Source organism: Trachurus japonicus, chromosome 9 (assembly GCF_045865225.1).
Source record: "Trachurus japonicus isolate A0001 chromosome 9, Traja_1.0".
Classification (NCBI taxonomy): domain Eukaryota; kingdom Metazoa; phylum Chordata; class Actinopteri; order Carangiformes; family Carangidae; genus Trachurus; species Trachurus japonicus.
In genome coordinates, this window is record NC_140915.1 from 256,178 (window position 1) to 278,173 (window position 21,996).

General features: G+C 44.4%; 2 protein-coding genes across 2 annotated transcripts in view; both read right to left on the reverse strand.

The window, feature by feature from the left end:
* Positions 1-2,660: 2,660 nt before the first annotated feature.
* The window catches only part of LOC146980429 (protein NLRC3-like), a 55,104-nt gene continuing 35,768 nt past the window's right edge, over positions 2,661-21,996 (reverse strand). Inside the window, exons 6-7 of the mRNA XM_085785663.1 lie at positions 6,122-6,168; positions 2,661-3,395 (exon numbers count right to left, since the gene is read on the reverse strand). Of these exons, the coding sequence (XP_085641789.1) occupies positions 2,860-3,395; positions 6,122-6,168 (583 nt within the window). The 3' untranslated portion in view covers positions 2,661-2,859. The remainder of the gene's footprint in view (positions 3,396-6,121; positions 6,169-21,996) is intronic.
* On the reverse strand, positions 11,166-15,505 carry LOC146980430 (protein NLRC3-like). The gene is made up of 5 exons (XM_085786550.1): positions 15,382-15,505; positions 15,138-15,251; positions 12,503-12,581; positions 12,140-12,368; positions 11,166-11,986 (listed from the first exon to the last, which is right to left on the reverse strand). Exons 1-5 carry the CDS (start codon positions 15,450-15,452, stop codon positions 11,166-11,168), a joined length of 1,314 nt encoding a protein of 437 aa, XP_085642676.1. The 5' UTR covers positions 15,453-15,505.

Sequence of the window (21,996 nt, forward strand, 5' to 3'; positions counted from 1 at the left end):
GAGCTGCACTTGGCATCAGCGTAAGTTTTTAGCTCAGCCAGTGTTGTGACCACGTCCTCGTAGTTGTCGATGACTGTTGACAGGCACATATCATGCTGAGACCAGCGTGGGTCTGAAAACTTTTGCAGGCGTTTTTTACTGCTGCTGTTGCGCAGTAAACACTGCAGGCGCTTTGGGGAGGCTGTAATGAAGCTCACTAACTCTTGAGCTGTATTCAGAGTGTTGCGGACAACAGGGATTTTTGTGGAGTGCACAATTGCCAGATTCAGCGCGTGATTTCTGCAGTGCACATACACAGCAGCTGGATACTGTTCTCTGATGCGCGCCTGGACGCCTCACACCTTTCCACTGACATTCCCGGCCCCGTCATATCCCTGCCCAACAATACGAGCAGGGTCCAGATCTAATTCTCTTAAACGGCCCAGAAGGAGTTGGGTTAAGGTCTCGCCTGTTGTGTCAGCAGTAGAAAAAAATCCCAGGAAGTCCTCGCGCAAAGAGTAGCTGCTGTTAACACAGTCCACGTATCTCAATACAACAGCTACTTGCTCAACATTACTTATATCAGCAGTCTCATCAGCCAAAAGGGAGAACCACTCTGCATCCCTGCATTTCTTCAGAACTGTGTCTTGAATCTGTTTCCCACATAGCTCAATCAACTTGTTCTGGACCGAATGGCTGCAATATTTGGCGTTGCTTGGTGCATTTTCGAGATACTCTCTCAGTTTCTCATCTCCTTTAGCGCGGTAATTCAGAAGCACCTGGAAATTACTGCGCTCATCAGTGTGACCCCGAATGGGCAGATTCTGCTGTCCACAAACAGCGATTAGATCAATGACTGCTTTCAGACCATGTTTATTGCGCTCTACTGCTAGTTCGTGTGAGCGATCTAACTTGGAATAGATAGACTGGCTCTTTCCCAAAGCAACATCAACAAATTCACCTGCGTGCAGCTGGGCACTATGGTGTGCGGGAGTTGACATGTGTCTGGAAACTATTTTCTTTGCATCACTCCAGTCAGTAAGTGGTTTGGTTCTCAGAACCATGTCATCTGATGAGAAAAGCATACATGCTACACAAAAAACACCATCAACGCTTTTGCTGTAACGCAGAGTGGGGTAAAGACTCTCATCAAAAAATTCCTCCGGTATTTTCCGCTGCTTCCCACATATGACTGTAGCTGGGGGTACCCACCCTCTGGGGGGCTTGAATCTGGACTGTATGGCTTTCAGTTTAACGGAATCGGATGTCGTTTTGAGTTCATCAGCCTTAACACAGCCAAGGTCATCTTCATATGCAGCAGCACTGACCACCCTTTGCTGCTGCCGTGTGTTCTCGGCGGGCTCGGGGCTTGGACCCTCACTGACAGCGGCTGCAACCGCCAAAGAGGCAGAAGAGCTAGAAGCATAGCTAGCTACCTCGTCTTCACGTCCTGCCTGACTGCTGGTAGCACCTTCATTATCGCTGCTCTGCTGCGTGTTTGTGATCGTGGGTTTGGATCTCTTTTTTTCAAATGCCTGGAAAAGGCTCAACTGTCTTTTTGACATTTCTATAGGCTGGACCGGGCGTAATCATCACATAGTGGTAGTGTAAATATCATAGACTGTAGGTAAATAGGCGCCAGAAATCAAAAAGTGACAGATGAATGACGTAAACGACAATCATTGGCTTTTACGTTAGGCCTCCAGTGATTGGTTAACAATCAACGAGCTCAGCACGTTTAGCCTGTTACAAACAAGCATCTTTGTCACACCCTCATCACACCCCCTCAAAATAAATAAAATTGCTTTTTTTTTTTTTTTTTTCACCAAAAAAATTGTACGCACAGTGCGTACAGGATTCCGGCTGGCGGCGCCAGTGATGTACAATGATGTAACATTACGACACATGAAACAAATACTTGGAACTACTTGTGCTTTTGAAATCACTCGGCCCAGCAGCCAAAACGACTCGTACCTGCTGTCACCTGCTATAGTCAGACTGGCCAAATAAAAAACATGGTCTTCAACATGAGTTCATGTTTATTTTATATTTTATTGTGTCAGCTTGAAACCATACAACCATGTGTCGTCGAACAGGAATGTGCACGGCCAATCAAATCCCAAACAATCCATGAACCAATCAATGATCACTAATAAACGAAAATGAAGTCATGAGTGTTAATTGGCTCCAGTTTCCAAGAAACAGCAGTTAGGTAATAATTATAGAAATATATAATAAAAAACAATCAGTCTCAAAGTCAAGATACATTTAAATCTACAAACTTCATGAACTCAGCGTCATGGTAACAGAAAAAATCATTGTCTGGTAGGATTAGTAGCTGATGGTTTTTGTGCTGCTCTACATCAGCAGGAAATGTCCATCACATATAAAACTGATTCACATTGTTTTATTTGATTCAGTGAAACCACAAAGAAAAATAAATCACATGTAATTCATTCTATTCAGTGTCTCTACAACATGATGTTTGTTTCCAGTTGTGTTTCTTGTTGTGTGTGTTTAGCTGTGAGCAGCTCACAAACAGCCTGTAAAGTTGAACATGAACAGTGAATGTGTTTAAAATGTGTTTTTCTCCTCAGTGACGCTGGCGGCTCAGAGACTTTTAGCTTGGTGATATTAGGCCTCGTCCTTCATCAGCAGCTGAGTAAAAGTCACCGTGGTTTTTGTCCTGTAATAATCGACGCTTCCATCTTACAGGAAGAGGAAGAAGTTTACAAGAATCACTGAGAAGAGTTTAAAACATCAACTGATTTAATCCATGAATGTGAAAACGTGAGTGAGAGACAGAGACAGACATGTAGAGACTGAACTGTCTGTTCAACAGTGAGAAGGTTTCTGTGACAGGAGGAGACTCTGATGCACTCAACACAGACTCACAGAGCAACCAGAACTGTAGAATCCAAACCCAGGATAGAGAGGTTGAGTGAAGGTGGTGTTGAAGGTGTAGAGGTGGATCAGTGAGTCAGAGGAGACTCTGTAGAAGGACAGAGAGCCAGCAGGACAGTCCACATACACTGCTACTCTGTTAGAGACAGAGGAGGAGGAGGAGGAGGAGGTGATGTCTGTCCGTCTGTCCTTGTGCCAGACTCTGTAACCACCATCAGAGCAGATCAGACACCAGGACTGATTGTTCCCTCCAAACCTACAGTCATCACTGTTTCCTTTCCTTCTGATTCCTCTGTAACTCACTGATATATAAACGTTTCCTTTCCACTCGACCTCCCAGTAGCAGCGACCAGTCAGACCAGTTGAACACAGCAGCTGAGGCCACCGGTCAAATCTGTCTGGATGATCAGGATATGACTGATCCTCCTCCACACGTGTCGCCTTCCTGTTGTTGTCAGACAGTTTGATCCACTTGTTCACTGTGTTTGTGTCGATTGTGAGTGGACAGGAATCTGATGGAGAGAACAAGACACAGCTGCAGTTATTAGTGTGAATGCTTCCAGCATTCACACTAATAACTGTGTGTGTTATTCGGTTTGGCCATTTTCTGCCTTTCTTCGTCATGTAACTAGTCCTTCATACTTTGTGCTATTTCAACAATTCAAATATCAAAATGTTCAGCCTTTTCGGGACAGGTGTGCTATGTCTTTTCTCTTTTCAACTATTCATACTTTTTGCAATATTCAACTATTTCTGATTTTTTTTTCCCCATAGAGAATGCATTGGAACAGTCTTGAAACTCTTCAAATCTTCTTACTTCTTTCAGCCTTTAAAGTGTCCACATACTTTCAGCTAGAGACTTCATTCAAATTCTGAGCTGTAGACAAACTTTTTAAGTATTCCTCTATGACTCAGCTTATTGATATCTTCAACAGTTTCTGATATTTGGCCGCTTTAAAATCATTAAGTTTTTTGACAAAATCCAGCTTTATAATGGGTGTGTGTTGCGTCTAACGAGCAGGGCTTAGAGTGAGTGACATCATCGTTAGAGTGAGAGGGATCGAAAAAACATTCAGGATTTTTTCTGGATAAATTGCCAGCACGGCCACAACTTAAACTCTAGACACATGATTTCCTCACCGGTTTGTACCACACTTGTCGTCTCTCATTTGATGTGCTCAAAACAGCAGACAGACTTACAGAATTGTCTCTATGAGCCTAATTGTGCAGCTAGACCCGCTCCAGTGGCTCATCCACTTCAATATAAAAGTAGGAGCTGATTTTTTTAGAAAAGCAGAAATGCCCCCCTTTTCTACCTTGCAACCCTGAGAAAAGTTTTTGCCCTACAAACATTTAATGCACATCAATGTGCTCAGGAAGGTCTCCTTGCCCCAGTAGTCATGGCCACATTCTGATAAAAGGTACGGTTCTCTTTTACTGGGCTGTTTTGGAAAGCTGCACAGAGCTCAAATCTCTCTGCTCTGCTCTGCTCTGTGTAGTGCAGTGGCCAGCTGTACTGGCCAGCTCGTTATCAACTTCTATAAATAGAACAGTGCAGGTGCAGCCTGGCCGCTCGTTAAGATGTTTTTAAACACAGCCCCACACAGACACATGACAAACCAGACTGACAGAGGATGTCCACGCACAAACACAGGCATCACACTCACACAGACAGACACAGACAGACACACACAGACACTCACACACAGTCACACATGCATGCATACACAAACAGACACAACACACAAACACAACACTGTTCCACACAGTAAAATGTAAGCAGTTAAAAGTCACCATGGTAACTTCTGAGGGCAGGCTGCCACACAGGTCTAATCAATCAGATCATTAGGGAGAGAGGAGTTTTGTGGCGCTTATCAACAGTTTTACTTTCTGCACATGTACACACAGACAGAGAGACCGTCAGACTCACACACCCAGACACACACACACACAGGTTTTCAGCTCAAATTAATCAGTCTCTCAATTATTTTATACTTTTGATGTAAACATCTCCAACAATTTATATTTTTCTCATGAATTTAAGTTCAGACGTTTAGTCTTTCCAACTCTATTAATAGTAGTACAATTACAGGTGGAGCCTGGGATATAGGATGCAGCTTTTAACATGTGTCCTATCTATCTATCTATCTATCTATCTATCTATCTATCTATCTATCTATCTATCTATCTATCTATCTATCTATCTATCTATACCCCTCCCTATTTTTTAACCCCTCTGTCTCCTTTCTTTCTTTCTTTCTTTCTTTCTTTCTTTCTTTCTTTCTTTCTTTCTTTCTTTCTTTCTTTCTTTCTTTCTTTCTTTCTTCTACTCCTTCATTTGTATTTTACGTAACTTTTTCTATCCTTCCCTCTCCATCCATCCATCCATCCATCTACCTCTTTCTATCTATCATCCCCCTCTCTCTTTTTCTTCTTTCTTTCTTTCTTTCTTTCTTTCTTTCTTTCTTTCTTTCTTTCTTTCTTTCACTCCATTTCTGTCTTTTTACTTCTTTGTTTGTTTGATTGTTTCTTTCTTTCTTTTCCTTTTCTCTTCATTTGTTTTTACTCCATTTCTTTCTTTCTTTCTTTCTTTCTTTCTTTCTTTCTTTCTTTCTTTCTTTCTTTCTTTCTTTCTTTCTTTCACTCCATTTCTGTCTTTTTACTTCTTTGTTTGTTTGATTGTTTCTTTCTTTCTTTCTTTCTACTCCTTTTCTCTTCCTTTGTTTTTACTCCATTTCTTTCTTTCTTTCTTTCTTTCTTTCTTTCTTTCTTTCTTTCTTTCTTTCTTTCTTTCTTTCTTTCTTTCTTTCTTTCTTTCTTTCTTTCACTCCATTTCTGTCTTTTTACTTCTTTGTTTGTTTGATTGTTTCTTTCTTTCTTTCTTTCTACTCCTTTTCTCTTCCTTTGTTTTTACTCCATTTCTTTCTTTCTTTCTTTCTTTCTTACTTTCTTTCACTCAATTTCTGTCTTTTTACTTCTTTGTTTCTTTGTTTCTTTCTTTCTTTCTGTCCTTTTCTTTTTTCTCTATTGTTTCAATCTTTCTTTCTTTCTTTCTTTCAACAATTTCTTCAGCTCATTCAGCATTGCTTTCAGCATTCACACCATTTCCATTCTTGGAAATGTTTTTTCTAGTTGATCATGTGATCAGTTATTGACAGTTTGATGAAGACTCATGAGGTCAGTGATGTGACAGTGTGAAGATGGTTGAATGTGCTGCTCAAAGTAAAAACAGACTTACATTTCCTCAGACCTGGTGTCAACCATGGGACTCCAGCAGGCTGCACCCTGAAAGGAGGAGGGGGGTCAGAGCAGCACCTTCTCTGTCAGCATGCACACATGGACATTACATGGCTCTCACACACACACACTGTTTTATCACTGTGTTCACATGGAGGCTGGTATGTCTGGATGAACTCTGAGCACAGAGAAGAAGGAGCTGGAGTCTTTATCTAGTGATGATACAGAGCAGGAGGAGACCAGGAGGAAACACTTCATCATGTCTTTTCTCCATCTGATGTCACTGCAGTGTGAGACACACACTTTCACTCTCTGACTCTCAAGCTGCACAAACACACGTCACAGCAAAGAAGATGAAGACACAACAGGTGGAGCTGACCAGCCCAGATATCCCACAATGCACCAGGAAAGGCACAGGTGAAGACACGTTTGTTAGAGCTCAGTGAAACAGAGAGTTTAGTGAGAAACACTGAGTGTGAACACAACTTGTGTTTGTCTGAAGAAAACTCCCCAGGAAGCTGAAGAATGAGGCTGTGAGCAGGTTTCCACAGGAGCCACAGCCAAGGGCGTCACTTTACTTTGAAAAGTGGTGGGGACAATGACCATATGCAACCCCCCCCCCCCCCCCCCTTGGAAGCCTGGACCGTGGACCCGATGGGGCTGGACTCACAGGCATTTTGTTTTGTTTTTTTAAATTCTCCGCCGGACCGCGGCAAAAACTGAAACGAGACGGTTATAGAGAGGAAAAACACAGAATATACAATATATGTCCAAAAGACTTTGTCCCGTCGTCACGACGTGAGTGAGGATCGGATGGTGGCTCAGGTTTAGTGATGAGGAAACGGTCACTGTCAGCAGCTGCTCCAAACAGACACGTTACTAACTTTATCGTGAAGGGACAAATTAGATGTTGATTTCGTTAACAGTGACTTTGCACCCGAACAGGGGCGGGGTTATGGGATGGCTACTTGGGCTCAAGCCCCGGATGTTTTACAGTAGGGGCAAAAAAAATCTCAACGTGGTTTATGTCAGTCTCCCTCCGCTGACCGCACCAGTCTGAAGTGCAGCCTCATGGACGTCGGGACTGTTTATTGAGGGGAGGGGAGGGGGGACGCAGACTTAGCAGTGATTATGTGATCAGAAGTTACTTTATAACAGCATACCGCATCATTACATCAAATAATGGCCGGTATTCAATCATTACACTAACAAAAAAAAGGCCGGCCCTAAATTCAAGAAAAACAAACAAACAAAAAAACTCATGTGTGGACGTCTGTGAAGACTGAGGGGAGTGAAGCTGCCTCGTCCTCTGCTTCAGAGAGGGACAGCTTTCCACTGTCGGACCTGGGTCTCTGCACTGTTTCCGGAGCCCCAATGGAACCCCAATGGATGTATTATAATAGATTCATGGACCGAAGACGGACCGCAGGGCGCCACACGCTGTAAAAATGCGACTTGAATGGGATTGAAGCGATACAGCGTAACGGAGACAGAGACTCAGGTCTGACAGCACAGCGAGGAGAAAAGCACGTGAAGAAAATGAAGATGAGCTAATGAACGATGAGCTTGGTCGCTCTGTGTAAAAATAAAAGGAGGGATTTAGAAATAAAGGCTTCCCTCAGATAAAAGCCTGCCTCCCATAAAGGCCGTTGGTCATAGCCTATGTCACACTGAGCTGTCAGATGCAGCCTGACTCCACTATGACAGGCGCCAGGCTGCTGTATGGAGTCAGGCTGCTGCATGGAGCCAGGCTGCTGCATGGCGCCAGGCTGCTGTATGGCGCCAGGCTGCTGTATGGAGCCAGGCTGCTGCATGGAGCCAGGCTGCTGTATGGAGCCAGGCTGCTGTATGGAGTCAGGCTGCTGCATGGCGCCAGGCTGCTGCATGGCGCCAGGCTGCTGTATGGCGCCAGGCTGCTGCATGGAGCCAGGCTGCTGCATGGCGCCAGGCTGCTGTATGGCGCCAGGCTGCTGCATGGAGCCAGGCTGCTGCATGGAGCCAGGCTGCTGCATATCACATAGATCTATGCATTATATAAGATACAGTAGTACTCACAAAAAGTCAGGGATGTTTGGCTTTTGGGTTAAATTTCAGAATGCACCTAAAATGCACTATAACCTTTACAGGTGAATTTAATTTAAGACAGTGAAGTCATCAGGAGGAGAAACTCCTGATCCCAGTAGTTCATCACTGTGACTGATGAAAGCTGCACAGCTCATGTTTGAAACACTCAGAGATTTGGGCTTCAGTATAAACTGTGTTGGGACGAGTCAGACTGTGACAGAGGACGTCAGTGGAGTGGGTGGAGCTTCACTGTGGCCTACACCACCTCTGGATATGGTCTCAGTGATCAGATCTGATGTTATCAATGCATCAATCACCTGAGACAGATGTTAATACCAGGTGTGACCAGGTGTGAACGGGGCCATAGAAAATGTTCCAGCTCTTCCTCCTCTATCAGACAGTGTGTGTGGCTGCAGCAGCCTCTCCATACCTGAGAGAGGCCAGTCTCCAGTCTGGATCTTTCAGTCTGTCTGACAGCAGCTTCTCTCCTGAGGCTCCTGGATGGTTGTAGCTCAGGTCCAGCTCTCTCAGATGGGAGGGGTTGGAGCTCAGAGCTGAGGCCAGAGAAGCACAGCCTTCCTCTGTGACCAGACATCCTGACAGACTGAACACACACAACAACACACAGGAACCCTCTGTCAACACCTGCTGCTGTGTTCAAGTGGCATCAGATAAACAGCTGGATGGATCCTCACCTGAGAGTCTCCAGTCTACAGTGTGGACTCTCCAGTCCACCAGAAAGCAGCTTCACTCCTGAGTCCTGCAGGTTGTTGTTACTCAGGTCCAGAGTCTCCAGTCTACAGTGTGGACTCTCCAGTCCACCAGACAACAGCTTCACTCCTGAGTCCTGCAGGTTGTTGTTACTCAGGTCCAGGTGTCTCAGACTAGAGGACTGGGAGCTGAGGACTGAGGACAGAGCTTCACAGCTTCTCTCTGAGAGGTTACAGCTGCTTAGTCTGAAGAGATGATCATGAGGAATTAAAGAAGAAAGGGATTTATTTTCTGTCCTGTTGAAAAGACAGAAGTGTTTTTATACAATGATGAATAAATCCAACTATCTCTACACTTACAGAGCTTTGTTAGAGGCTTTGACCACTGGCAGCAGCCTCAGAAGAGCCTCCTCTGAAGCAGAGTATTTCCTCAGGTCAAACTCGTCCAGATCTTCTTCTGATGACAGTAAGATGAAGACCAGAGCCGACCATTGAGCAGGAGACAGTTTATCTGTGGAGAGACGTCCTGATCTCAGGGACTGTTGGATCTCCTCCACTAGAGAACGATCATTCAGTTCATTCAGACAGTGGAACAGGTTGATGCTTTTCTCTGCAGAGGGAGTCTCTTCAATCTTCTCCTTGATGTACTGAACTGCTTTCTTACAGGACAGTGAGTCACTTCCTGTCTGAGTCATCAGACCTCGTAGGAGAGTCTGATTGGTCTCCAATGAAAGACCCAGGAGGAAGCGGAGGAACAAGTCCAGGTGTCCATTTGGACTCTGTAAGGCCTCGTCCACAGCGCTCTGGTAGAAGTTTGTCTCTACAGATTTGACTCCTGTTGTTGCAGTCTTCTTGGAGGTTGTTTGTTGTTGTGACATCAGGTTGAGTCCAGAGTTGATGAAGGTCAGATGGACATGAAGAGCAGCCAGAAACTCCTGAACACTCAGATGGACGAAGCAGAACACCTTGTCCTGGTACAGGCCGCTCTCCTCTTTAAAGATCTGTGTGAACACTCCTGAGTACACTGAGGCTGCTCTGATATCGATGCCACACTCTGTCAGGTCTGATTCATAGAAGATCAGGTTTCCTTTCTGCAGCTGCTCAAAAGCCAGTTTTCCCAGAGTCTCAATCATCTTCCTGCTCTCTGGACTCCAGTGTGGATCTGTCTCAGCTCCTCCATCATACTTGACCTTCTTCAGTTTCAGATGAACCACCAGGAAGTGGATGTACATCTCAGTCAGGGTCTTGGGCAGCTCTCCTCTCCTTCTGGTATTCAACAGCTTCTCCAGAACTGTGTAGTGATCCACTGTATTTTACCTGGCCATAGTCTATTGGAGCCGGGGTAGGTGATTTGCTCCCCAGGTTTTGTTTCATTGTGTATTAGGCTGGGAAGGTTATCAATTATCCTTGTTGTTTGCGCACGGGGACGTGCGGACCTGTAATGAATGAATGAATGTTTTCTTTTGCTGTAAGTGGCGTGCGTAATGCGCACAGGTGCATTAAGTGGAACCGAGGGTTTAAATGGGGAAGTGACGTCGGGAGGGGGGAGGAGAGAGAGACACACAGTCGGCGTTTGGACGGCTGGCGTGGCGGAAATTCCGAAGCGGCACATTGGATTTACTTTTCCTTGTGGATTAACCGGTGGATTGTAAAGGCCCGTTTGGACACCGCACGGCCGGGCCCGTTTTCAGCCAAGCGGGACGAGGGAGAGGACTGGCGTGATCACCTCGGCGGAGCCGCGGCGTCTCTCCCGTGTGGACAGTAGGACAAACAAACTCTCTCTCACTCACCCTCACCACGTGCCAACACACACACACCCCCACACACACCTGCACGAACATTGACTGTGCGCTCGCGCACCCCCCCACACACACGCATACACGCCGGCACGGACAGTGACTGTGCGCTCGCGCACTCACACACACATACACACCACACGCACACACTCAATCCCACAGCTGGGACTCGGACTTAATGGACAGCGGGAGGGGGGAGGGCTTGCGGGTTTTGTTGATCTGATCTGTGTGTAATTGTTTATTATAGGCCGCCCCACGTTGGGTGCGTTTTGAGTTCAGTGAAATACAGAGACTAAGACTAAGTGTTCATTGTTTCCTTGTTGTTTCCCCGGACGCACCAGTAGCGCAAACCTAGGTCCGCCTGCAGCAGTGAGGCGTTTGTGCCAGTTCCCCTTATCCTTATTAAAAGGGAAATTGTTACAACTGTAGCAGAGATCCAGCAGAAGACTGGGATGTGGCACATGATGTGGAGGCTTCATGAGGTCTTGATGTGGGAGATGATCTCTCTGGCCTGCTGCTCATCTCTGAACCTCTTCCTGAAGTACTCCTTCTTCTGTGGGTCAGTGAACCCTCTGACCTCTGTCACCATGTCAACACACTGAGGAGGGATCTGATTGGCTGCTGCAGGTCGTGTGGTTATCCAGAGGCGAGCAGAGGGAAGCAGGTTCCCCCTGATGAGGTTGGTCAGCAGCACGTTGACTGAGGTGGACTCTGTCACATCAGTCAGGATCTCAGTGTTGTGGAAGTCCAGAGGAAGTCGACACTCGTCCAGACCGTCAAAGATGAAGACGACCTGGAACTGATCAAAGCTGCAGATTCCTGCTGCTTTGGTTTCAGAGAAGAAGTGATGAACAAGTTCCACCAAGCTGAACTTTTTCTCTTTCAGCACATTCAGCTCTCTGAAGGTGAAGGGAAATGTGAAGTGTATGTCCTGGTTGTCTTTGTCTTCAGCCCAGTCCAGAGTGAACTTCTGAGTTAGGACTGTTTTCCCAATGCCAGCCACTCCCTTTGTCATCACTGTTCTGATTGGTCGGTCTCTTCCTGGTGGGGCTTTAAAGATGTCTTCTTGTCTGATGGTTGTTTCTGGTCTGTCTGGTTTCCTGGACGCTGTTTCAATCTGTCTGACCTCATGTTCATCATTGACCTCTCCAGCCCCTCCCTCTGTGATGTAGAGCTCTGTGTAGATCTGGTTCAGAAGGGTTTGGTTTCCTGCTTTAGAGATCCCCTCAAACACACACTGGAACTTCTTCTTCAGGGCAGATTTGAGTTTACGACGACAAACTGGAGCAAAATATTCTGAATGAAAACACAAGAAATCAGACCAATAAGAAAATATAACATAATAATTCCTCTAAATAACAACTTTATGAACACGTTTCCCTCCATGTGTTGATGTCAGTGAACGTCTCATTTGTCCATCATGTTGAATCTTTAGAGAAATCCTCTTACTGCTCTGCAGACGCTCAGCCAGCTCCTCCTGCTTCATCCTCCTCAGGAGCTTCACTGTGATCTTCACTAACGCCTCTCTGCTGCTCCTCCTCTGCTCTTCATCCTCACCATCCACCACCTCCTCATCCTCCCTCTGACTCCCTGAGCATTCTGGGTAATCTGGACTCAGAGCCTTGTGGATCTTCTTCAGCTCGTTCTGGACAAAAGTGACCATGTTCTCCTCCAGCAGCTGGAACAGAAACTCTATGAGTGACAGCATCAAACTAAAACCTGACAGACTGACAATCCACTGGTGTCAAAGTGCAGCATGGAGATGATGCTGAACACAACAGATGTAACTGCAGCTGTTGGACATGTCCTCACCATAAATATGGAGTCCAGGTGTGTTTGATGCTGCTGGGCAGACTGACCACTGGGAACCTCTGAGCTCTCCTGGTCCACTCTGTGGAGGAATCAGTGTCAAGTCAACATCAGGACAGAGAGATAATACAAGATGGACTTTATATGTCCCCTGAGGACGTTCACAACAGACACAGACACTTTGGTTTCAGACCTGGTCCAACAACACGTCGTACAAACTAGAGGTCGACCGATAGTGGATTTTTAAATTCCGATATAATAACGATAGTTTGGAGCAGGAAAAAGCCGATAGCCGTGGTGTGGTTACGGCGTACATTAACAGGTGACTGTTTCACTACAATTAGCCTACTGTGTGGAAACCCTATAGACTGTAAAAAGAAAAACCACGCTGTAATGATCGTGATCGAGTTGGACGAGTGTGTTTGGAGCTGACGGGAGGAGAGAAAAAAGAGAGCGAGACGCACGTAGCGGCCGTGATATGACGACCCCGTCCCCGCTGAGGAGGAACTCAGCTGTTATGGAACAGGACCTAAACCAAGTCGAGTAGAGCCCATAGAGCCCAACTTTGTAGTGTAAAGAGCCATTATTGTGCGTCTGCCCCAACTCTGAAGCTGAAGCGGCGCTCTCTCTTCCTCCTTCCCGTCTTTCTCTAGCTGTCCTTTCAAAATAAAAGCACAAAAAGCCGGAGGGGGAAAAAAAAAAAAAACACAGACTGGTGAGCTGGTGGCGGTGAGATATTTAGCGTGGCAGCCGCCACCACATTATCTATGCAGGAACCCTTATATGATTAAGAGAAAATACTACAGTGTTTCTCATTAAATAACAAGAGAGTTTGGTTCCAGTCAGCCCCTCCACCTGCCGCCTCTCTCTTACTGCGGTCGCACCGCACCGCACCTCCCCTCACCTGGGTCACTTCTCTGCTGCTGCCGCTGCACATGCCCTGTCTCTCTCTCTCCCGTGCTCTGTGTGTGTGTGAAGAGCAGCCCCGCCCCTCAGTGATCAGAGGGACAGAGAGCGGCAGGGAAGAAGCAGTTTATGGCGCTGTGGAAAAAACTGCAGCCATCGGCCACTATCGGAACCAAGTTCCGCTGATTCCGATAGTTTGTAAAACGTCCTATCGGCGCCGATTAATCGGCCAAAACGATTAATCGGTCGACCTCTAGTACAAACTGGTTCATTTCTACAATAACCTGAGTCTGACTGTCAGTTACAGCTTACATCTGATCAACTGATCCATGTCCTCCTTTAAAGTCATTGAACAAGCCCTTTGACATGTTGCTCTTTAAAGACAGACATCTGGGTTCAGGAGAGTCTGGTCTCTGCTGCTGGATCCTGAAACAACAACACAACTCATGTTAAATAGTTTAGATACATGGAACATGAATACAGAAAAGTTTTGCAGTTTTATGCAACCTGGCTGAATATTTGTCAGCTTTCTGCAGACCCTGGATGACGATAACAGATAATGTCTTATTTGCATTTCAGTGCCCCAATCACTCCCACTATGTCTCTGTGGGAGTGTCTCTCTGTCTTGTCTGTAACAACATCTATTGCACGTCTGTCTGTCCTGGGTGAGGGATCCCTCCTCTGTTGCTCACCCTGAGCTTTCTCAGATTTTTCCCTGTTAAAAGGGTTTTCCATGGAGTTTTTCCTCAGTCGATGTGAGGGTCTAAGGACAGAGGATGTTGCTATGATGCCATGTAAAGCCCTTTGAGACAAACTGTTTGTAAAAACGGGCTATACAAATAAAATTGCCTTGCCTTGCCTATATGGCTGTCACACCTCTGCCTCAGGTATGGGTAGTGGATGGCCTCTGACCCGGGTTAACATAAGAAGGATGGCAAGACACGCTTCAGGTTTATCAGATTTACAAGATTTATTCACCCAAGTGGTTTACTGAACAATGACAGAGGAGACCAACATACTCTCCTCAGAGACAGTTGTGGGCCTACTCCTGAGCACCTCAACAGACTGGCAGCATAGAGAGGACCGAGCCTCAGCTCTCCCCCTTTTAACCACTTGGCCCCTCCCACTATAAGTGGGCCAGTTCACTGACAGGGGGGGAAAATAATTTGCAAACAATCCCTGCCTTTAAACAATTGTCATGCAAACACCCTAACACACACAAACACAATAACACAACAACATGGCTCTAAATACAGCATATAATATATTGCTTTACTTCTACTTTTGCTAAGGAAGTGCCAACAGATGTTGAGATGGTGGCATCCAGTCAATCACAACACAACCAGTCTCAGGTGTGGTGACTGGGAAGCAATCAAGGACACCATCATGTTCTCCTGACAAGTGTGCACCCTTGTCAGGAGTCATAGGTCCTTAAAGTGACAGTGTGGGCTCACACCGTCACAATGGCTATATTCATAAACTCGTGAATGGACCTAAATATTGTCCAAAGTGACACCAAAGTTACATGGGTGAGTAAATGACCTTATTTTATGCCAGAAATAAGGTCCAGGTTGTAAAAGACGTCACTTGTCCTTTAACATGTGGATGTTCAGGTAGGGACAATGTGTATCCGAGTTATAACTCTGATTTTATGGAGAATCATTGAAATTTGACTCCACAGGAAGAACGTTCAACAGAGACTCGAAAGCTTTGAAATCTAGTTTTGTCTTACATCTGATCAGCTGATCCACGTCCTCCTTTAAAGTAAATGACATCATCCTTTGACCGGTCGCTCTTTAAAGACAGACAGCTGGGTTCAGGAGAGTCTGGTCTCTGCTGCTGCATCCTGAAACAACAACACAACTGATAAATGTGCCTGTTGGAGAAAAACTGATGAAAAATATCTTCAATTTTTTAATAAACACAACAACTGACTTTTAGAGAGAAAATTCTTTCTGACAGTTTTAAACTCTGACCTTTGACCTGTGGTCTGGCTCTTGGTTTTAGAGGGAGGGGCTCCCTCCTCTCTGTCCTCACACTGATCCATGCTGCTGAGCTCACATCCACATCAGCTCACACACACTTTGTAGCTTCACCTGCAGAGGAAACACACATCATTCATGTGCACAGCAGCTCACATGTCCATCATGTCTCCAGCTGCTCCTCCACTGATTGGCTCTTCTCCTCTGCTTCATATCAGTGTCAGCTGAATGCAGTCACACAGCAGTGAGGAAGAGGAAGCTGCCATCAGCTGCTGTACTTCTACTATCAGTCCACTAGATGGCGTCATGAAGCTGCAGATCTGAGTGGAGAGACTGGTGTTTTTGCTGCAGTTTATTTCTCCCACTGAACCCTAAATATTTAAAACATTACACAGTAGAAGAACTGTGACTCATGTTTCTACGTTGGACCAGACGGCTGCATTGTAGAGGGTAGGCACTAAGCAGCAGTAATGAGCTGCCTCATGGTTTTAGTATGATTATTAGGGTTGCACATCTCTCTGATAAACGATTCGATATGAATCTAGATACACAGATTACGATTCGATTCAAAAACGATATCCTTTTATTACAGACCGATTCGATCCGATTCGATACAGTGTAGGACGATTCGATTATACGGTTAATATTTGTTGTAGGCTAGATATTTTATAAAACAAAGAATTCTATGAAAGTGACTATCTTACAGTAGTACTACAATATTTTCTTTTCAAATATATATCCCCAAGCACTGTTGCTTTAAAGCACTGGCAAAAAAAAAGAAAGAAGAAAAAGAGAATAACAACAAAATCACATGTCAATGTATTTATTCTTTGACATGGACCAATATCTGTGAGAACGTTTTTGTAATTAGCCCTTTTCCACCGAGCTGGTTCCGGTGCTGGTTCGGAGCCAGTGCCTGCTCAGCACCAGTTCTTGGTTCAGCACCAACTCCTTGCTGGGTCAGAGCTGGGGCTGGCAGCGGAGTTACCTTAGCAACAAGACCGCTACGTATTACGTTTGTTTATCGATGAAGCTAACTAGCTGAGCTACAGGCAGTGGCTAACAGCAGCTAACGCTCATATCAAAACATATCCGGTCGCGGCAATTACAGCGAAGACGGCTGCTTTTTTTCAGCCGGGTTTAGAGTTATCGCTCATTAATAGCCTAGTCTATGCTTCCACGTCGGGTCCAGTGTTCAACACCCGCAGGTCGGACCAGGTTGTCTACCTGTAGCAGGCAGCAGAGACAGGTGCAGCTCCTGGATGGGGAGTGTGCTAATAGCAGCAGCAAAGCTAACGTCAGGACGTCATCTGTTAAACCCCCGTCCCCTCCGTTATTGGACACAACATGAAACTACTCCAGTTAGCGAATCGTGTTGTAACAAAGATATTCGCAGAAAAAAAATTGTTTATACGTGGCCCGTTGATTGATTTATGAGCTATTAAAGACACCGCTAACGGCAAAGCACTCTAGCCCATAGCGATAACCGGTTCATGACTCTACAACCGATTCATCTAGGAATTCATGGCTAATTTGTATCGATTCAGGAGGCTGCTACCGATACAGCCGAATCTCTCACTTGTTAAACCGAATATCCGGTCGCATCGGTTTATCGTTCACAACCCTAATGATTATATTGCACAAGGTCACTGCTGTTTTGTTTTGTGCTCCGTTTTGGTCTAAAAGCATGTTGTGGCCAAAATAAAATACATTTCATTGCATTTTAAAAAAAGAGTTCCTATTAAACCATCCACGGAGAAAACAGGAAAAAGAGTAAGGGGCTGTAGGTGTTCACACGTTAGGCACCTTAGCTACGTGAAGCACTTTGAATGCAAAGTTTGTCCCGGTGTAGGTAGTGAACTTATTTCACCTCACAGCTTCATTATCACAACATTCAGTCATTTCACTCACTGGAAATTCAGAGAGAGAACAAGACTCTTCACTTATTGTCTCTGTCAATCCATTCATCGTCTGCTCCATCAAATTTCAGGAAACAAAGTTCGTCTCAGTCTGAGGCCACGTCTTGTTTTGTCCACAGCAACAATCAAAGAGACAAAAACATTCAGTTTACAGTCAAAGAAAACAAGGAATTCTTCAGTGTTTGAGGCTAAAAACTGAACATTTCTGCTTGAAAAATGTAAAACTGTTGCAGCTCTAAAAAAATTCTTCAGAACAATATTGATGATTTGTGTCCAATAATCAATAACCCAGAGTGTTTGCTGTGTGTAATCACAGACATGAATGGTGGGGACACAAAGACAGTAGGTGCGTTTCCATCAGCTGTTTAGATGCGCATCTAGATGTATCGCATCGGAAAATGATGATGGAAACGCCGTGATTCGCATTAAAATCCTCTGATTCGCACAAAATGAAATACGCTCGCTATGGCCGGGTTTTGGTTGATTCGAATGGGATGGAAACAGCTGTATGCCAATCAAGTGTGACGTAGCGCACTTTCACCCCATCTGCTCCTGTGTTTGCAGTTCACTCACAAGACAACATCAGGGTTTCCGCTGTCACACAACAATTCATTAATTGTGGCGCATCGCCACGGCAAAATAAAAGCCCCCACACACCTTCATATGTGATTACTGCACAGTTCTTCATAGTTCCTCCTCAGTAAAAACCAAACTTATCAACCAGCGAATCCAGCGTTTATCATTAATAAAGTCTGGGGCGGCGCAACTCTCTCTCTCTCTCTCTCTCTCTCTCCCACACACACACACACACACGGGTCGCGTTATGACGGTAATAAACATGCGCTAAATCGCGCTAATGTGTTCAAATCAGACCGTCCGTCCGGCCGGAAGGGGGGGGGGGGGGGGGGGGGGCAAAGTCCGTAGATGGAAACACACATGATTCGAATTTCTTTTAATGCGCATTTTCCAGTAATTCGAATCACTTTGGATGGAAACATGGCTATTGTTTTTAATCTACAACCTGCAGCTGGAAAGTGACCAGTAGCTTCACCTGTCAGGTACATGAGCTGCAGTACAAGCAGGAAGTAGCTCAACAAGGAAATACTCAAGGAAAGTACAAATACCTCACAACTGTACTGCACTAAATGTACTCAGTTACTGTGAAGAACCTGTTGCTGAACATTGATCAACACTGGAAAATCAATAATCAGTAAAGTCTCAGGAAAACCCTGATAACAACATAAGGTGTTCAGTATTGATCTGTGATAGGCAGTATTGGTATTGATTAGTGATACGCAGTATTGATCGATGATCAATCAATCAATCAGGCTTTATTTGTATGGCACTTTTCATGCCCACGACAGCTCAAAGTGCTTTACATGATAAAAACAAGGAACACAGGGGACACATATTGGGAGACACAGCCTACTACATACGCATTCACACAAGAACTTTAAAACACTGGAAGTTATGGAGAAAACGCCATCTAACAGTCTGTAATTAGTGATAGGCAGTTACAGGACATATTGATCAGCGATCAAACATTTTAACTTTTACCTTACCTTAACAGCTGAAAAAGAACTGCCACGAAAGACGCTGGCTCAAACGTGAAAGTAAACTTTGAACAGGCAGTGGGGGGAGGGGAGGAGGTCACATGATCTGTGTAAAGGTCAGTGTATTACTGCCATCTAGTGGTCAGTTTTCTTGTCAAGGGAGCGGGGTATCAAAGGGAGGAGGCCTCTGTCACCTGTCAGCTCTTCCTGTGGGTGTGTGCGCTCACCTGTGTGCATCTCCACCATCCTCCCTTTGTTCTCCCCTGGCTGGTGCAGTGTTTGTGCTGCTGGCTTTGTTTGGACCATGTTCGTGGCTTTTTGAGTGAGTTTTCTTTGTAGAATTATTTGTAATCTTTGTGTTGGTGCAGTTTTCCTTATAGTTTGGTCTTGTTTTGTTATTTGGAGACAGACGTTAGAGTCGGCACCTTCCATTCTATTAGCTCCCTTGGTTTGTGGAACAAGGTATGTGTATCAGAATTTTGGGCTATTTCTTTATTTTTGATGTCTTGTTTTATTTTTTGTTTTGGGGTGATGCCGTTCACATTATATTTTAATTCTTTAAATAAGGTTTTAGTAATATTGTAATGGGTTAATAAAATGTAGTTTTGTTTGTTTGCTTTTTTTTCTAGTGATAAGTTGGGTGCTTCTTGAATCTGTGTTGGGGAAATTCTATGTGAAGTGTAATGTGTTTAACTTTTTCTTCTTAATAATAATAATAAACAATAAACTTATGCACCCGTATGGAACTCTCCACCTCCTTTCTCGGGGAACCAAGGGCCGCTACAACCTGAGTGGAGAGACTGGTGTTTTTACTGCTGTTTATTTCTCCCACTTTAAAATATTACACAGTAGAAGAACTGTGAAGTACAGACTCATTGTTCACTGCTGTTTTTTGTGCCCTGCTTTTGTCTGAAAGCATGTTGTGGGCAAAATCTAATCATTTTCATTGCATTAAAGCAGAAGTAAGTGGTCCGGTGGTTTTGGCTAATGCTGCGTTCCAGGCAGGCTTTTGAAATCGTAAATTACAGCTTCAAGTCACAACTTATGACTTTGTAGCGTTCCAGGCAACACACTCGTGTTTTTCCGACCTGTTTTACCGGTGAAAGTCACTATAACGGCCACTCGTAACTTCTGACCGGTGAACTCGTACCAGATCGAACTGGTACCACTTCACGGTCGGAAAAATACGAGTTTCCTTGAACGCACCATAACAGTCCTCGTCCCTACGTCGCCACATTCACGGCGTTCCTTGGCTGCACACACAGCCCTGCATGCCGTTCTCTCTCCTCATTGGATAAAAACTGTAGGATACGATAAATGTTTTCTCTTCGGCTCAGAGCAGAGCAGAGTGACTGACAGACCCGTGTTTCAGACCAAACACTCTATGTAAGTGATTGCTGTCGGAAGATATAACTATTTAAGACTTATATTAACACAAATATATCACTTACTTCTGCTTTAAAAAAAGTTCCTATTAAACCATCCACGGAGAAAACACGGAAAAGAGTGGAGGGACTGCAGGTGTTCACATACGAGGCAACTTAGCTGCGTGAAACACTTTGAATATGAATTTGAAAGTTTGTCTCGGTGTAGGTAGTAAATGGTTTTGGTTATTTATTCTTTTATTATTATTATTATTTATTTTTATTTCATGTAGCATGTAGCAAATACACATTTAAATGTAAGTAACGAGTTTTTGCTTAACGCCAGAAGTTCAAGGGGCCTTATAACATATTTGACTGTTAAAATACGTGAAGTTAATAATGCTAATACGTAGCCACCAGAATGTAGGACCAGCTACGTGTTGTAGCTTAAGGCTAACCTGTTGATATGAGGAGCTCAGTTAACGTTATTAAAAGTAGGCTAACGTTAAAGCCTAAAGCTCGGATGGTAACTTCTATCCCATTGTAACTGTGGAGGTGTTGTAGGTATACCTCACATCAGGTTAATTAGTTCTTGTTGTAAGTTGTGTAGGCTGCAGTTCACTCCTCTCCTGTGCTCAAAGCTGAATGCAGCTGATATATAACGTTAACGATGGGTTGTGAGTCCCGCTGTATTTCTAGGCTGTAAAACTGTAAACGTTTGCATTGAATACAGAGCTAACCTTAGGATCATTATTAATGTTAATATCATACAATCATTTCACCTGTTGACATAACAGGAAATGTGCTTTACATGTCGTTTTGTTGTAGGGAGCAAGGAGCAGACAGAGGAATTTATAAAACTTATAAAACTCTTCACCGGGGCCAAAAACACGGCCACACTAGGATGGAGGTAACTGTTAAAGCATAAATAAATAGCCAGTTTGTGTCAGTCCTGATGTGACTGTTCTTTAAACAGAGATGGTTGCCTAGGACACAATCTATCTGCCACATACAATGCTGTCTTGGGAGCTCTCCCCAGGAAGTTTAAACCCCATACAGACCCCTAGTCACATGACCACCCCCCCAGTTTCGGGGGTGTGGTCATGTGACTCTGGTTTCACTAGAAGCCAATCACAGGACCACCCACTCTGGGTTTAAATCCCTGGGTTTCTGGCATTAGTCTCAGAACTGAAGAAGCCTCTTGGATGAGGGGTGAAACATCTTCAAGCAAGAGAAGAAGTCCAGTTGCTTTTTACTAAAACTCCACAAGAAGTCACTGATGAATCTTTACATATTTTTTATATGATCTTGTGTGTTTACCTTTTGTCAATACTTCTCTCTTGTTAAGAACAATCCTGGAAAAAATGGGCCTGGAGGGGAAGGTGGAGCCCCAGCAGGCAAAAAAGAAGTGGGACAACTTGAAAAAAAAAAATAAAGTAGTCTATGTGCAGGTTTGGATAATGATATGAAAACTACATTTGTTTTACCCAAGTTAATAAACACTTTGATAAAGGAATGTAGGCACCTCATGGCATGGTCATATAAACTTAAAAACACAGTCCTTCAATGCGTTTTGGTATCAAGCCTTCATCAGGAAGTTAAACATTAATTTTCCTTGTTTCTTTATCACTACATAAATCCCATTCCAAAGAGCACCGCAAACAGGTTTTTTTTTTTGAGTCCATGAAGCACTCCTTTTTCAAGACTTTTTAAATAAACACTTTACAGATAATTGCTGTTATTCATGTGATTGATTTCCTCTGTCTTAGGATT

What these genes read in the sequence shown, in the direction of transcription:
- LOC146980430 (XM_085786550.1), bottom strand. Translation starts at nt 15,452, where the DNA reads ATGGATCAGTGTGAGGACAGAGAGGAGGGAGCCCCTCCCTCTAAAACC. An exon ending in CGTGGATCAGCTGATCAGAT is followed by an intron (nt 12,582 to 15,137) that starts GTAAGACAAAAC and finishes ATTCCTCCACAG; the next exon opens with AGTGGACCAGGAGAGCTCAG. An exon ending in ACCTGGACTCCATATTTATG is followed by an intron (nt 12,369 to 12,502) that starts GTGAGGACATGT and finishes TTTCTGTTCCAG; the next exon opens with CTGCTGGAGGAGAACATGGT.